This window comes from Amblyomma maculatum, chromosome 1 (genome assembly GCF_055883805.1).
Source record: "Amblyomma maculatum isolate TAMU_Amacu chromosome 1, ASM5588380v1, whole genome shotgun sequence".
In the NCBI taxonomy this organism is placed as follows: Eukaryota; Metazoa; Arthropoda; class Arachnida; order Ixodida; family Ixodidae; genus Amblyomma; species Amblyomma maculatum.
This window is the reverse complement of record NC_139344.1, coordinates 344,096,286-344,113,018: the sequence shown is the minus strand read 5'-3', so window position 1 is coordinate 344,113,018 and position 16,733 is coordinate 344,096,286. Positions and strand designations below refer to the sequence as shown.

At 46.2% G+C, this 16,733-nt stretch overlaps 1 protein-coding gene across 1 annotated transcript in view; it reads right to left on the bottom strand.

Annotated features, from left to right (window-relative positions):
- Positions 1 to 16,448, bottom strand: part of LOC146207648 (uncharacterized) — a 629,022-nt gene extending 612,574 nt beyond the window's left edge. The window contains exon 1 of the mRNA XM_084589405.1: positions 15,844 to 16,448. Coding sequence (XP_084445531.1) covers positions 15,844 to 16,101 — 258 coding nt within the window. The 5' untranslated portion in view covers positions 16,102 to 16,448. The remainder of the gene's footprint in view (positions 1 to 15,843) is intronic.
- Between the last annotated feature and the right edge of the window lie 285 nt (positions 16,449 to 16,733).

Genomic DNA, 16,733 nt, shown 5'->3' with positions numbered 1-16,733 from the left:
TATACAACGCACCAATATTTCTGGCTACGCCGCTGCCTTTCTTACGCACTAATATGATCCATGCGCCTGATCTTCATTTGTGACAGTGATCACTTATGGATCGACCACACTTGCCCCTATAGCAACGTCTGCCCCTTACTGCTCACTACGTTGCCGCCACACGGAAGGTGTTTTAACTCTTTCATGAGCCAACAACCATTGTGAAGAATTTCGCTAAGTGCCTGCCGCTGAAATATCCTTCCCGTCCTGGCACTCTATGGCCTAGCTATCGCCCTCAAGCAGTTGAAATCAGTATTGTTATCATCGAACCCTTCCTATGACTTCTTTCAAAACATCTTATTTCGTCAAAATTTAATTGTATCCGACTCAAGGTCTAACGTTCGCATTATAATAGTTACCTGGCGCAGCCGAGAAGACAGTTCACTAATATTGCAACATAGCGCATTTTGTGCAGTGAAACTGAGAAAAAAAAAAACATACACAACAAAGGCTGACTGTGTAAAACTTATAGTTCAGCAATATTCCACCTGATACAGGGCGTACACAGAGTACATGTAGTGATAAAACAGAAATGCATGGCTAGTGACAATCCACTCCAAGTGCCGCTTCGATGGGAATCTGACGTTTCATTAGTGCGTACCTTCCACTGACACATCGCCGGCACGCATTTTCCCGGTGGACGTCTAGAAGATATGATCAGCCTTTTGGAATGCTATGTTACCTTCACTTCATACAGGAAGCAAGCAGCAGAACCTACAGGTGCATGACACGGGTTTTATATTTATCGTTAAACCCGGTAATTGCAACGAAGATACTCGGCGGACATAAATAGATATATACCGCCTCCCTGAAAATTGCGCCGCATTAAGGGCACGCGCACTGTGCGGTCACGGGAACTTTTTTTGGTATCACACCTAGTGAAAAAAGCCATATGAGTCACAATAACCTCATACAAATTCTCATACTAAACTCATACAAATGTAATACAATCTCATATATTTCTCATACGTTGAATGAGATTTGTATGACATGATATGAGATTTGTACTAGCTTAGTATGAGTTTAGTATGAGAATTTGTATGAGGTTATTGTTACTCATAGATTTTTTCACGTACGAACCAACTTTTACATACAGGCACAAATTTTCCCTCTTTCTGACTACTTTTAAAACGAATAGAAGGTGAAACATTGATTATGCTATGCTCTCATTTGATTCCATCCTTATAGCAGGGGAGCAGAAGGTGTCTTTTGTCGCAAAAACTAAACTTTAGCTACACTCATTTTCTAGGTCTCCTGGGTTGCACAAACCCCAGCAGCACAAACCATGGGTCCAATATTGGGCCAGTGCTTGGGCTGCCTTCGAGTAACACGCACACTCTCAAGCCCTTGGTTCCGTATACGACGCTTATATGGCCGCCTGAAAAGCCTGTCGAGCGGCTGACGGCTCACTGAGCGCAGACGATTTTGCAACGGTGGTAATGGTGACGTTGAAGCTGGTTCTAACTTCGCAGTAAGCCGAAACGCAGAGAAGGCCAACGCTGTGTAGCAATGAGCTTCTATAGACTGGACACTGGCCTTTCGTCGCAGGCAACGCCAAAAAGAAAGGGAGAAACGACCAACAGTTTTAGGTCAAAACCACGCGAAGAGCGGAGCTCCCAGCGTTGCACCAGAAAACTGCGTAGAATGCCGTGAAATGGATAGGCACTCAACGATAAGAATGCCCTCCGCAGAACGGCTCCTGATGACTATATCTGATACTCCATTAGGAGAAACGACTTGAAATCAACTTCTAACTGTTCGCTTTGCGTAACCATCCATTCTACTATAGAAGGCACAGAGAAAATAAAGAGATCTATAGGCATTACTTCGTTACGCGCTTGGGATTGAGTGCTGTCATCCGTCTTGCCACGATAATATCTGGGGTAAAAGAAAACAGCGTGCATGGTTGCGATACATTTTCGACAGATCCTTCATCCTGCGGTGTATTTTCTTCCATAGTGCTGAATTGAGCGTTAATAGCACCTTATTTGAGCTACTATTTTAGTGAAATACTCGGTGAATTTCAATTGAGCCGTCGTCAGCGCCGTAATAAGTAATGACCCCCGCAAATACGTCGAAGGTCCACAGATTCGAGACTGTCACTGGAGTATTTGTAACCTTTATGTACGGAGTTAATTTATGCCAGCGGGCAAATATGCCATATTTGTCTTTCTGCTACGTTGAGATGAAGGCGCTGTAAAACACTGCCGCTTAGGAAAAGGAAGCCGTACAAGAGTGTCATTGTGAGAACACCAGACAACGGGCAGGAAGAGCGGGAAAAGAAGAGAAAGAAAAAGAGAGAAGAGAGAAGAAAGGCAAAAGGAAGACAATCCAAACGCGCTCGCTTAGAGAGAGAGAGAGGCACAGCTGGCGGGTTTCTGTGTCACGACGACAACGATGAGTGCACCGGGCGAAAGAAAATGCGGAGCAAGAAATACATGGCACTAATAGACAAAAAAATGGCCGGATCCCCTTGTCCCCCCCCCCCCCCCCCCTTTCGTCATTCCCGTTTCCACCAAAAATGGAAACCGCGTTGGCGAAAAAGAAAAACATGCCCGAGTAAAAAAGAAATCAGAAAACCCGGCACGAAGGGCCAAAACAAAGGAGGAAGAAGAAATGCATGCCTTGCGCGGACGGCTATGAAGAAGAAGATGAGGCCAAATCCAGAGGAGCGTTACGTCACGAAACGAGACTCGCAACACGTATGTATACATATATAGTGTATGTGTGTGTGCATTAATATATACGCACATACATGTGCACATAACGGCTGCTGCGCGCAGGCAAAGAGAAGCCGTTGCACGAGCAAAGGAGTGTGGCGTGACCTTTTCGTCGTATTCTCGGCATTGTTTCTTCTTCTAGCGAACTTGCCGCTAGCCGGTCCAGCTTCATGGAAGGAAAAAGCTTCTCGTAAGCATCCCAACAAGGAATCACCACCAGGGCGGCGCTCGCTGTTCGGAGTACGGGTAGAGTGCGTATGTGTGCGCGTTCGTTCGTGTGCACGTTTATCAAATACGCAATTGCCCAAATTCAGTGCGCGCAACTTCGCTCAGCTGAGACATGGAAAAGAAGGCCCAAAGAAGGAGACCGAGGAAATAATAATGATAATAATGATAAAGTCCCAAGATACCCTCGGTGGGAGGTCTTTCCTAAAAGAACGGAAAAAAAGTTCCGGGTCTCCGTGCCGAGGATAACGAGAATGGAGATAGTTCTTATTATTGCCTGGCCACCCCTTCATAAGGACGCACAAAAGACGACTCGGAGGAAACGATAAAAAGAAGAGACCGGTGCGCCGGCCACGTTAGATTCTCATTTCCTTTTTAGCCGGCCGGAAAAACCACAAAGAGCACAAATCAGAAGAAAAAAAAAAAAGCCAGCGAGAAGCTTTGTGGGTTGGATAAGGAAAATTTAGAGAGGATGCTCATATATGTGAGCGCTAGATGGGGCGACTCGAAGAGCGTAGTTATTTATAGACGCACGAGGATAAATATTAAGTATCATTCCCGGATTCCATAAATAGAGGCCACGATTTGGTAATCTGGTTACGTGAAGTAAAATTACATTCAAGTAAATTCGATTTATTCTAGGTTTTCTTTCTTTCTACAAAACTGAGGATGGCGAGACATAAAGAGCTGTCGACTGCTTGACAGGCCCATTAATGCTTGCCACTCCAAGGGCACAACAAACGTTATATGTCAGCAGAGACACAACGAATAACAGGCACATTCTGTGACGATAGTAAATCATGCCACCTGCAACAGAACAAAATTAAAACGTTCCTCATATAAACACAACAAAAAATTCTCAGAGGTAAGTACGCAGAAATGACCTACAGCTCCCGTCAAAAGTATACAGCCGGAGGGGTTTCCTGTCGAGTCCTAGAGCGTTCCTAGTTTTCCATTCTCAGTAACCGTAATGTCTCTAAAGCGGAAGGACCTCATGTCCTCAATCCTCTCATGGTTTGGATTTCGAACTGCTGATAGAAAGCCCCACTAAGCACCCTAAACGCAAACGCGTTGGGCTATACACTTTTGACGGGGACTGTACATTAAGTAGAACTTGTTGCTGGGCTAGTTGGTTCATGATCGTACGGGATCGTACGCTTACTTTCCCGTACTGTAGATTATATGACTGATCTGAAGAGCTGAACTTGGATCGAAACGAAGCTGATTACACATACTACAGATTAACCTCGTGATGTAACGATGGATTTAGGCATTTCAGCAATGTCAACCGTGATGCAAAGCCATGATGTGTGCGATACTGAGGTAGCACAAAAATATTTCCAATTCTTAGTAGTCACTGTGTGCTTGGAATGGTATACCTGTTACAAAGCCGCATCCGTGATTACTGGCGTTATTTTATTTTTAGTGCGTAGTACTAAATGTGCCAATTCCAAAAAAGCCGCTATGTCCAAGTTAACCGTGTGATAAAACCACCTGCCAGCAGCCACCTGCCACACTCAACTGATATAATCAAAGTGAGTTAAAACTGACTTAAATATAAACCAGATGCCATCTGCCAGAGCTGACACGTGGCAAAGTGGAAGAAAATCCCCCTGTACCTCGGGCCTTCGAGATACATTGGGGATGGATTGCTTCTGCATTGGCTGCAGTAATGTGCTTTAAGTGTCCTCAGTAAAAGCAAAAGGTTCTAGCACACCTCAGTTTTATCTACTTTAGCTAGGTAAATCGGGGAACCTTAATGTACCAGTAAGATACTTTAAGGGTCCTAAGTAAGGGCAAAACTTGCTAGTGCACCTAAGCTGCATCTAGCTTAGGTAAGTCAATAGGGTAACCGTAAATTACCACTAAGACATTTTAAGGGTCCTCAGTAAATACAAAACGTGCCAGCACACTTAAGTAGAATCTAGCTTAGCCAAGTAAATATGGGGACCTCAATGTACCAGTAAGGTACTTTCAAGGGTTCTCAGAAAGGGCGAAACGTGCAAGAGCACTTAAGTTGCATCTAGCTTAGCCAAAAAAAAAAAAAAAAAAAAATCAAGGAACCTTAGAGTACCAGCAAAGCATAATAATCAAGCGAAATCTTAATGAAACAACCTGCTCACAGGTACAATTTTGTGCTATAACAGATCAGCCGTAGAATCATAGTATTGGTAGTACAAGCCGAATCACTTTTCAGCCGTTTGTGAATATTGAACGCAGAACTACAACTGCAAACAAAACGATAAATAAAGAGTGAGCAAAATAATGCATCGCAGATATTTAACTTAGTTTTCACCTGTAACACGAGCTCAACAGGGAAATAAATCCAACTAAATTGGAAAGAGTGCTACACAACTTGATCACATGTGTGTCCCACGTCGTTGTGGACGAGAACAAAATACGTAAATATGGAAATGTATGTACTACGTACTGAATGAACGATGCGATTAAAGGAAAGACATGATGCAAGTTATAACAGCATCCCTTATGGGTGCAGTATTACAGCTTTTGCTGGTAACAAAAGTTGGCAATTCCGCCGCATCAGCCTATTTTCCTGCCTCAGGATATATAATGGGAATTATCTTCGAGCAAGTGGGAGAAGAAAACGAGTATGGGTACAAAAAACATTGCTAGCTTGGTTGGTTTGGTTTGTGGGGTTTAACGTCCCAAAGCGACTCAGGTTATGAGAGACGCCGTAGTGGAGGATTCCGGAAATTTCGACCACCTGGGGTTCTTTAACGTGCACTGACATCGCACAGCACACGGGCACCTTGCTTTTCTCCGCCATCGAAAAGCGGCCGCCGAGGCTGGGATTCGATCCCGCGTCCTTGGGAACAGTAGTCGAGCGTCGTAACCACTGCGCCACCCCGGCGGGCCAAAAGAAAAAAAAAAAAGCACACACATTGTTAGCGTCCACAAATCGTGGTAATCAACAACGATTCTAACGAGCTGAAGTCTTGTCGTAACTTCCCGGCAATTCGTATGAACACGTAGTTTTGGCTGCGAGTTATACAATTATATAACAGATGTCATAACTCGGCAGTTATCAGTATTCCTCGAGCGTAGACAAGCTTCCGACCATTAAGACAAGAAAAGAAAAATAAAACCGTAATAAACTAGCAAACGAGATTTACTCCATACCGTGGGATGCCCTTCACGAATGAGCGCACAGCGATATATTGAATGAACGGTACAGGCAAAGGTTCCGACGTATACCCCACGTTCGTAAACAAGGTCTCTCTGAGTAAAGCCAACAGGCATCGGCAAACAGTGACCAACAACCGTGAAGCTCTGACAAAACATGACAGAAAAAAAAATACACAAGTGGTTCGCCGTGGTCTCGGCAGACGTTAACAACGAATGTAACAAAGTGCACATTTGCTGCCAGGGCGCAAACATTTGGTGGCCTAATTTCTCACGAGCAACCAACCGTGCGCGCAGTTTGATAGCTGGGTCTGCGCTGCGCTGCGCTTTGGTAAGTCAGGCAAGAAGTTACACGCTTGTCACCGGGTCCTTCAGCTGACAAACTCTAAAGAGGGCGCATTCTCCTAGCACTCACAGATGAGCAAGCATAACGATTTGAAATCGCTGAACTTTTGAACCCCCCCCCCCCCCCCCATAATAATAAAAAGAAGAAGATAAGAATGCATGATCAGCCATACATATTCGCCTAAATAAACGTTTCTCGCCATAAGCTCCTGCAAACAACCACACAGCTCTAGAATATCGTGCGCGTAACTGTTAAAGCATAACGTGAATATTTTTGGCGCAAGGGTCAGTAAAGACCTAGGACGTGGCCAGAGAAGCCGCACTAACACTAAAACGCACTATAACATGCGTGTGTGCCTCGATTCTAGCGTGGACGATTATAGTTCGCCTATGAGGGCGTAAGAATGGTGGCACCCTGAAAACTGTTACTTTCAAATACTTCCGTCTCACTCTAGCTAAGGCTACGGTTCAGTGGCCCAAACCCCTCTCGTACACATTGCAGACCAACGGTTCATCCATTATTTCGTAAGTCTCACCACCTCACGGCACTGAAAAATCGTTTTGCTCTTCTTCACTCTTTCCGCAAAAAGAAAGAATACCAGAAAAACGCAGTTAGAGTTTGTACTTCATCCGCAAAAGCCCAGAGCGTGTCGCTGCTTCGAGTGCTGCGAAGTGCCCTCAGCTCTTATCACAGCGACCATTGCAATCTAGAAACTGTATTTCTAATGGCGCCACAATGGGAGCGAATTGTTTACCGACAATAAAAGACTGCCGCCACATTCTCGGTCCCAAATGCGCCGAGAGGCCCTTTTTTCTTCTTTCTTCGTTCTTTTTAGTCGGGTATAGTTGTGTAAAGCAGCGCCCACTGCCTTTTAAAGTTCTGCTAGTGGCACTCTGGCTATGCAAACTATTACTTGAAATATTTCATAGATGTCAGCCACACTGCGTACTATATTTCAGGACAAACTGGACAAATATGCTTTCTTCCTTAATGTGCGATTAGCCGATCTGAAGGTCACACACGCATTTGTCCGTGCACAGGAGAGCTTTTTACAACCTAGAAATGTTGTCAAATGCTAATATTTAACGGCTTCCGGAAGACGGCAAATCTAACTAGAGCGCATGAGTAATATGTATACGCATTGAAAATCTGAACTCCGTTTTTCTTCTTTAACGTGTCGAGGGCTGGACGCACTCTAGAACGATGCTGACTTCCTTGACAAAGACGCGCGGCACCATGCATATCTACGGGAAGTCTGGTCGTTCTGCTCACCGCGCAAAAAAGCGCGCGAAACGAGTAGTGTCCAGCTGTATCCGTTCAAAATCACTTCATGACGACGCTTCGCAGCTGCGACAGTAGCGTAGGCTCAAATAAAACTCCGGTATGTAACGTGGGACGTAATTCACCATTTATCGCACCCCGTGAAGCTGCCGCACGTATGCCGGAAGCACCCCGAGAGCGGTAGATTGAACGTCGTCTACCGTACGGCTGCTGCGGTTCTCTTTTCTGTTTTCGGATTTCTTCGAGCGGCCGCCCGTAGCTGTTCAAATACAGTCGCGACCTCCGTGGTTGGCTGGCTGTGCTCCGTCCTTTGGAAGAACGCTGGTCACGTTCGGCATGTTCGAGCAAGGATAAAGGATGCTTTCCAGAAATAGCATCGCACCTTCGCCACGAAAACTCGGCGCATCCGTTCAAAAGCACAAGTTCACGGGAAAAGCGAAGGAAAAGGAAACGTTTATAAGTTTTCGCCATGTCTCTGGGTAGCTATCGACCACAGTAGCTCAATGAGTGGGGCGTTTTACTTGTTACTGTTGTGTGCGCGGCGTCAGCTGCAGCAGCCGCGTTTGGGAAGAGGCGATTCGATCAAAAACGACATGCGCAGAGGTTGATGTAGGAACTTTGGTACGGAGCACATCTTTACTGCGTCCCGAATAGTGAGAGCGCACCTTTGAAATATATAGTTCTACTACTAAATTAGTGCTTTAATTATCTTGATTAAGTATTGTAATAACGCTAATGCTACGACTTTCTTACGAGGAACTTTTTGCAATGCTAAAAATTGGAGCGCTTAAGAATAGCACGGCAGGTCTAGAAGGATACACTATGGTCTCTAAGTTAATTAAAAGAAATGTATGAGAGGCACCTCTCTGGTCACCTGACTTGCAGTGAGATACAGCAAAACACTCTCGGTGCCGCCCATTCTTGTTGGGACAACATAGGAAGCAAAAGCTCTGATTGAATGGTGAGAAATAAGTGGTTGGATGACTCAATGAATCAATAGCCAGCCACTTAATCTGCCATCAGACTTTTTTTCAAATCTGACGCTTGTATAAGCAGTCGAATATTTGCGACAGCACTGGACACTGAAGTGGCCATATTCCCGATGCTTAACATCATTTGAGTCTACACAGCTGTTTTGAGCAGACGGAATAAAAATTAAAGCAAAAGAACCGGGAAACTGTATGGAGGATTACTGTCAAAGTAAATAAAATAAAGTACAGTAAGGTAATCCCCGCTTATTATCAGTTCACGTAACTCGTTTCATTTGTGAACTGTATTAGATAGGCAAAATTGACGAAGGCCTATGCCCTGTCAGCCATGCATTCATTGCAGGCGCGCGCGAGGTGTTAATTTTAGATGCAAACTGAAATTTTATGGCCGCAACAGGACGGGGTCGGAGAGGATGACGAAGGTGAGAAACATTGTTACCATAGCTCGTAAAGTAAGCATTCAATTCCTCAATGTGGTTGGGAACAGAGCAGCTCGGCCCCCTTGAGTGATAAAAAAAAGAAAGAAAGAAAGAATAGCTGGCGTACGCGTCAGCCCTTTCAGTAAAGTAGGTGTGCAACTGTCATACATTCGCCCCTCACGCAAAGGGAGAGGAGGGGAAGAAAATGCCAAGAAACCACCGAAACTCCGCGCACATGCAAAGGGAGGTGATACACTGCCAATACACCGCCCACTGACCGCATCGTCACCGCACAACCCTCTCTCCTCCTCCTTTCTCTCCGCCCTTCGCGTAATGCCTGTGTAGCTGTCGCGCCAGACGACATTCCGCCGTGTAATTCGCTCCTGTCCCTCGATACTTGTGTTTCTTTCTCTCGGCCTGTTGTGAGATTCGGCGTCTCTGACAAGCGCGCTCGGCGTTTCGCATATGCCCACCCCTTACGTGCACTGCGCTTGTCCGTCAGGTCTGGCACGTCTTTCCACGCTCGTTTCAGTCCCGTGTCTCGCACTTTGACGCTTGCCAAAGCACGCCGAGAGGAGCGCACTCGAGCGCGTCATTTACAATGCAACGAGTGGTAGATGTTGGTTGCACCGGCGAGCGGTGGACTTGTCGTGACCCTACACGGCCGAGCGAACCCGTTGAGTCTGCGTGGCTGCGGAACCGAGAGTTACTCTGTTGCCGACTTCACACTTGGGTTGCTGTCTGTTCTTTCGCGAATGAGAGGCTTCTCAACAGCGCTCGTTCTATATATTCCTGGGTACCTCATGCAGAGTGTCTCGACTATAAAAAAAAGTATTTCAAAGTATTGCTCGTGGCGAAGGTTGACGAAATGTCCCGCTCAAGTGTGACTTGTGTAACGCCTCGAGAGGGCACTGCTGTAATCTAACAAAAGCAGGACCCTGACGAAGCACTGGAAAGGCGTGTTTCACTCCGCATACGCTTAACATATATGTTCAAAAGTTTCATTATATTATGGCGAAGCGCGCTGTTTTGCATGTGAATTGCCGCCGAAACCATTTCTCTTCTATGGTTGCCAATCAGACCAAGGTACACCTTGAATTAATTTTGCAAGTGAAACAGAGAGCGGCTCTCTGACCTCGCGGCCGCAAGAAATTGCCTTGCAGCGTTCGCACTGAGCGCGCGGGAGATATCTGCATACCGTTTACTGTAGTAACCTGCTCTAAACGAGCAAAATATGCGAGCGGCAGAACAGTGAGGCCACCGGCCTTTTAATTTTCTCGTCATGTAATTGGCAGCAACGGTGATCTCTCTCTTAGTCTCTGTCATGCACACCCATACGCGCACAGATGCAAGCACACACACACTCAGTCGCATTAACTCATGCAAATCATATACAATACGATATACGTCATTATGTTAAACCATACGTTCGGTTTATTCACTCGGTGAGCCAACGCTGTACCTTCTAGTTGTTAAAGTGTGCTTTGTTAGCTGAAAAGACATAAGTACCTTTACGCATTAAAAGTAGTCACAAATTTTATACAACTATATTCCACTGCTATACTAAGTCACCAGTACCACTGAATCGAATCGATCGTCCTGACAGGTCCCTTGTAATACAGGAACACATTACTATTCTCACAACAGCTCTAAGTGGTCTTCTTTTAAAGTTTCTGCAGGGCACTTATCTTGACTCTAGGTGGTGACAGCTGGAATGGACTATGTTCTACTGTGAATGAATGTGTGCGTAGATGGTGACTTCTGGAGTGGATTACTTTATACTGTGAGTGAATGTGTGCATAGATGGTGACTGCTGGAGCGGAATATGTACTATTATAAGTGACTACGCATAGTGGGGAAAATTGCACAGATATTATGACTTTCTTTTTTACCACATAAGTGACGCTACGGTGTAGCAATTGCCGGCAAAATAGGCAAGGCTAATCCCACCTGTAGCATACAGCAACTCAACTCAACCTACTTGCAACAATAAAAATAAACAAGCGCCCCTTGCATAAATGGCACACGAACAGAGACCGCACAGCGACCTGTTGAAGGCTTCCAACCCTGACTGCTTGCGACTCACAGTACCTGCGGTCTTTACGTTTTGAAATTAATTACCACGAACTGGCGTACACCAAACCCCTTAGACGTGCCAAGTGCCTTACTTCTGCATTAGAATTTCGCAAGTGAAGGAAAGAAAACACAAACATAACTTTAGAACGCACACGGTGAAGTCCACTTTAGCCTTACAGATGTTATGGGTCACTACAATAACGCATATACCCAATCTAGCCAAACATCTTTGTTTTCAACGGACGCGGTGTTGTCGCACTGTTATAAAAAGGGAAGAGAACTTTTGTAGCAGTTCAGTGCGATATTTCCAGGAGTGGCACTGCGTCAGCGCAAAATTCTTGGAACATTTAAATTTAGCGTGCAGGCATTTGTATTTCATTCGAGCATTCAGAGCTTTGGGAATTACAGCTCCGGTGAATCGCAAGAAAGATTGTCTCTCACATGAGAGAGAAAGAGGAAGTAGGAAAGGAAGGAAGGTGAACCAGGAGAAAGTGCTAGTTGGCTAACCTCTTGCAGGGTAAAAACAGGAAAGAATTACCTAAAAAGAGAGGAGAAAAAACTTCACATTAGAAAGGAAGTAAGGACTTGGAGGAAAAAGACTTCCTAAATGAAAGACGAAAGATTAATGTTCCGGAAACGACATCATTTAGGCTCTGTTACTGGGGCGATTATAGGAAAATAAGAAATTCTTATATAGAAGGAGTTAACAGCGCTACAGAAGTAAAATGAGAGTTTAAAAATGAGGGTAATGATGTGTACTGGCAGGCTCTTTGCAGAGCTTCATGAAACGATAATTAATCCATTAAGTTATCGAAATGACAGTCGAATATATACATGTTATAGTCCACTACTGCTCCGGAAAAAGCCCTTGAGTAAAGAATGAGTTCTCCGAAAACATTTCTCTTACGTTTGGTAAGCCCTACCGACTGGTTCAAAGTGTCCATACCATCTCGAACCTTGCGTTTCATTCAGAGCTGTGAGCATTTGAGGGGCACCAGTGGTCACCAGTCCCTGCTGGGGCTCGGCCTTCTACGCTTACGACGAAGAAACAAGGCCGGAGGCGCCGTCAGGGCATTGCGTGCATGTATTTTCTCCCGCTATTCCCCGGAAAGAGGCGGCATGCGTCCGCGTATATGTGTGTATGCTCGCCGTGGGCCGCTTCGAGAAAAACCGGAGCACGAGGTCGGGAACTGCCACCGCCGCCGCCGCCTTCAGGTCGTGCCCCCCCGTCCTCCTCCTCCCCAGTTTCCACCCCTGCACTTTTCGCGCGCTGCAGCCAGCCTGCTAGACAGACAGAAAGCTTCGCCACAGACGGTGCGTCCCGGCTCTTGCATCGCATCAACACGCGCTCGTTCATGCGCTGTGCTCAGCGGCCGAGGTCAGACGAGGCACGCGCGCCCATTTTCGACTTCTCAGAGCACAGCACCTCCCCCCGCCCAGCTTCCCGCACTTGTCTTCGTGCCTCTGTTAGGCGCCTCCGATTCCATGTCCTGCTCTCTATGCTTTCTTTTTTTCCCCTCTATCTGTCCTATGAAATGATGGGTTACGAGATGGGCTTCTATCTCCAGTTCCCAAAACAAGGAATGCCACAGACTGCCCGCCTATCGGCTTTGCCGTACATTCTCTTCAGGTCACTGGTTTACTGAGAACAGAAGGTCAAGGTTCGGATATCGAAATTGCGAGAACGCCATCAAACTGCGATCAACGGAAATACTGCGAGCTTGCGTCGAAACTTCCCTCTCGAGCCACCCATTAACCTCTGGCAAAATAACTTATTTTACCTTCATATGACATGCTCACGGACCATCCCAGGAGTACAAACAGCACAAGCCACGTTGAGGTCCGTGTTAAACCAATATCTGAGGCGATATCCCTTTTGATAACTTCCCATGGCGTTATATTCAGGACAACCACACCTATTCTCTATGTCACCAAGACGTCAACTTCATGTATTGCCGCATTCCTAATCAATGTAGCAGCGGCATCATGCGGCAGGACTACATTACCAGAGATTTTACCTGGCCTTAGCCATGCTATAGTGACCCCGGTGGTTCTTCGTCGTCCTCTCTCGTGCTCCCGGCTGCCCTGCCCGCGTCCCAGAACGTTATTAAACCTACCTTTTGGAAAAACCTACTTTGGCTGCTGTGGCTGTTTGACGGTGACAATATAAAGTGGAGTAGTCGCTGCAACCCTGTAGGACCGCTTTTTTTTTTTCTTTGATTTTGAGTTCCGTCTAAATGTGCCATGCCTCACGGACCACGAATAGATCAAGCCATTTAGCGTTGCAGAGCGTCACGAAAACAAACAATGCAAGAATGCATTGGTTGCGGAGAACTTGGGCAAGCGTTGGCCACGTGACCTGCTGCCACATGCGACTGAAACGCATTGGCATTGTTAAAAGCTACTCGCTACGCATCAGTGGTCTGCAGGGATCCCTCCTAGACTGTGACTGGAACTTACTACAATCTCTATGTGCCCCAGTTGATTCCGGAAGCGCCAACAGGAATAACTTTTTTTCCATCAAAGTTGTACCTGACAAATGAGACTGCCAAATTGGAGCAAAGCAAAAGACATTTTCCGCGCTTTGAAGTATAACACACGTACTCTGAAGTAAATAGCTGGCATACGACCGAGAACTTCAAATCAAACGCTACGAAGCTTCATCGAGCTAAAATTTCACGCAATGCATGTAATAAGCGCTTCGTTTAAGCTCACGGATAGAATATGCTGTCAGGTTTCTTCCAAACAGTTATTTTCCTTTCGCCATCTATTCTTCCCCTACACCTCGAAGAACATAACGCCCTTGACGACAGCAGCGAGGATACGAGTCTCAAATTCGATCCGCATTCCGACTCGCTGCGCTGAGCTTGTCTCCGGGAGCCGAACAGATTTCCGTTACTTTGGACGGCGTTTCTTTTTCCTGCAGCCAGGGACATGTATCCTCGCTCGCGCAAAAGACGACACAGGAGAACCCGTCTCCGGTTAGCCCGTACAAGGCACGGAGGAAGTTCTTCCACCATGGTCCAGGGTAGAGGCATCCGGGCGGCGTTCAAACACTACTGGGCACGATTTCCTTTGTCTTATAATAACTTTGCAGACAGGCCTGAATAAATGAGCAGTATGATGGCGCTTAGCTCTAAACTTTCTGTCAGAATCACTATTTTTTATTTAATTTAAGTGAAATTTATCGAAATTGTTCACTTTAACGCATTTTCTTACTTCCATATCTGATCCCGTGCTCATATTGAGTGGGCACTCACTCACTGCATTACATGCAACTAATGAAATTCACAAGGAAGCGAAATGATATCTAAGACACGACATGCTTTCATTTTATTTTTATTTTTCCGTCTTTTTATGTGTGCACAGTTATATAAGCTTTGCAAGCTGCCCTTAGGGCAAGTTTCTCCATTCGGTACAGTGTAAGTCATCAGTCTAGTCGAGTCCACTGGGAGATACGCTTCAGTTAGATCTCTGTCGCAGTTGAATTCGGCTCTAAAGTAACTTCACTTACTTTTATTTTTTGTTTTAGCATCCCGAACGCATAAACTCATTCAGGGCAATGTTAGGTCGCTTGCACTGTAATGTCCCTGCATAGCTTCAAGTTCACCTGAGTTTTAGGGGGTATTTAATTCGATACGGAAGGAATATCTGTTAAAACAAACACATCATATGTTCTTAACTTCTTATTGACGCCGACATCACCACTGGAATACCGCACTTACAGAACTTTTTCGCGCTGTTAGAAACGCTTACAATGCGCAGACTGTTTTCGATACAGTGGGACAGTGAACAAACTGTAGTTAACATAAAATTCTTGAAGGTAAACAATGGCTCCTCACATCAATTATAAATCGCTTTGTAATGTTCGTATGATGTAGGCAGCCCCATTCATATCGCCAGCGCAGTAACGGAGGTAACTAAATGCGCATAAGACGCTATGGAGAAAATCTGGGAATACAGTAGCCTACTAATATGCCTCCGTAAAATAAATTCTTCCACGAGAAAAAGGGAACTTTACCCGGCCAATTTACCCACTCTGCATTTTTGCTATGATACGAGTTCAGCCGAATAAAATAACAAGTTGCGCTAACCTTACTTCGGCGGCTGTTGGATTATTACGTATAGGAAAACTATGCTTGCATACTTCACGTGGTTGATGCATTTAGCTGTTTTGACAAATACACAATGTGTATGAGTATTTTTTCCTCTCTCAGGAACAAAACCGGCAGCACCATTCATACCGCAGACCTTCGGATTCCCGCCGCTCCGGCCACTATAGATGGCAAATTGGCTGTCATTGAGACGGCTGAAACCGGAGCGACGTGACATGCCTGGTGCGGTGGAAGCAACGAAGCATCGACTGAGTTTATGGACAGAAACATCTGTGAAAACTAGGAATACCGTAGAGCCTCCTAAAAATGGGCTAGTACACTTAAGGAGGTTCTTCTTTTTCTTTTTTTTTTTTGGCAAGTCTAGACCGCCCGGTGCAAAGGGAAGTCCAAATCGAAGACACCTCAATTCGAAGATGCAACTAGACGAAATCACACAAATCAATCACACGGCGCTGAAAACGCATGCAGGTCAATGAGGCAGGTACTGACCGTCTCGTAGAGTCCTCGAGGACCCCTGACGCCGACCTGCACCGCTTTCCAGGGCACTGCCCGGTACACCTGTTCCACTGCGGTGGTGTGTCGCCGCGTCCTAGGATGGTGCATCCTGCTGCACCCTCCCAGGAGCAGGCTGGTACGCCGCTTCCTGCGGCAGCCGCCGTACTGCACAGGCCTCTCAGCACTGCGACACGCGCACGCTTTGGCGTGCACATGGTACGAGCGACCGGTGGCGTCGGCCACGCTGGACATAGCGGAACCCTCGCTTATCCGTGAGGAAGAACTCTCAGGGGCGAAGAGTACCGCTGTTGGAATGGAGGACTGGCAGGCTGGACCTCATGTTCGTGTCCAAGCGTCGCTGCGCGGGCGGGTGCTCGGAACCTTCCGGAGGACCTTTTATGGCTGCAGAATCTGGTCCAAGCATTCGTTTCGTTGCCCTAGTTTGTTTCCTTGGGAAGGCACTGTATGTGACACTAGTTACGTCTCGTCAATCTTGGTCGCTCGGTGTCGAATGCGATCGAAGCAGGCTTCGCCTGGTTGCGCTGTTGATCAACTCACAGAACGCTGTTTCTTTTCACTGAACAGGTTTCTAGCAGCAACTGTGGTCACTGGAGATACACCCAGTAAAGACAGCAATTTTGATGCAATGCGTTTCGTCAAGTAATCAGTCCTAACATGAGGATCGTTTCGACGTCTCGCGTACTGGATTGTCGGCGTCAGTGAATGGACTCAGTCACTACTGCCTGCGACAGAAGGCCGGGCGCTGGTGCCGAAAATCTGGCGTCTCTCGCGGCGGCAACGTTTATGAGAGGACGCAGAGGCCGCGTGCTATTCGCTCAGCTTTTATCAACGGCCCCGCCGCCTCATATCTCCTCTCACTGCAT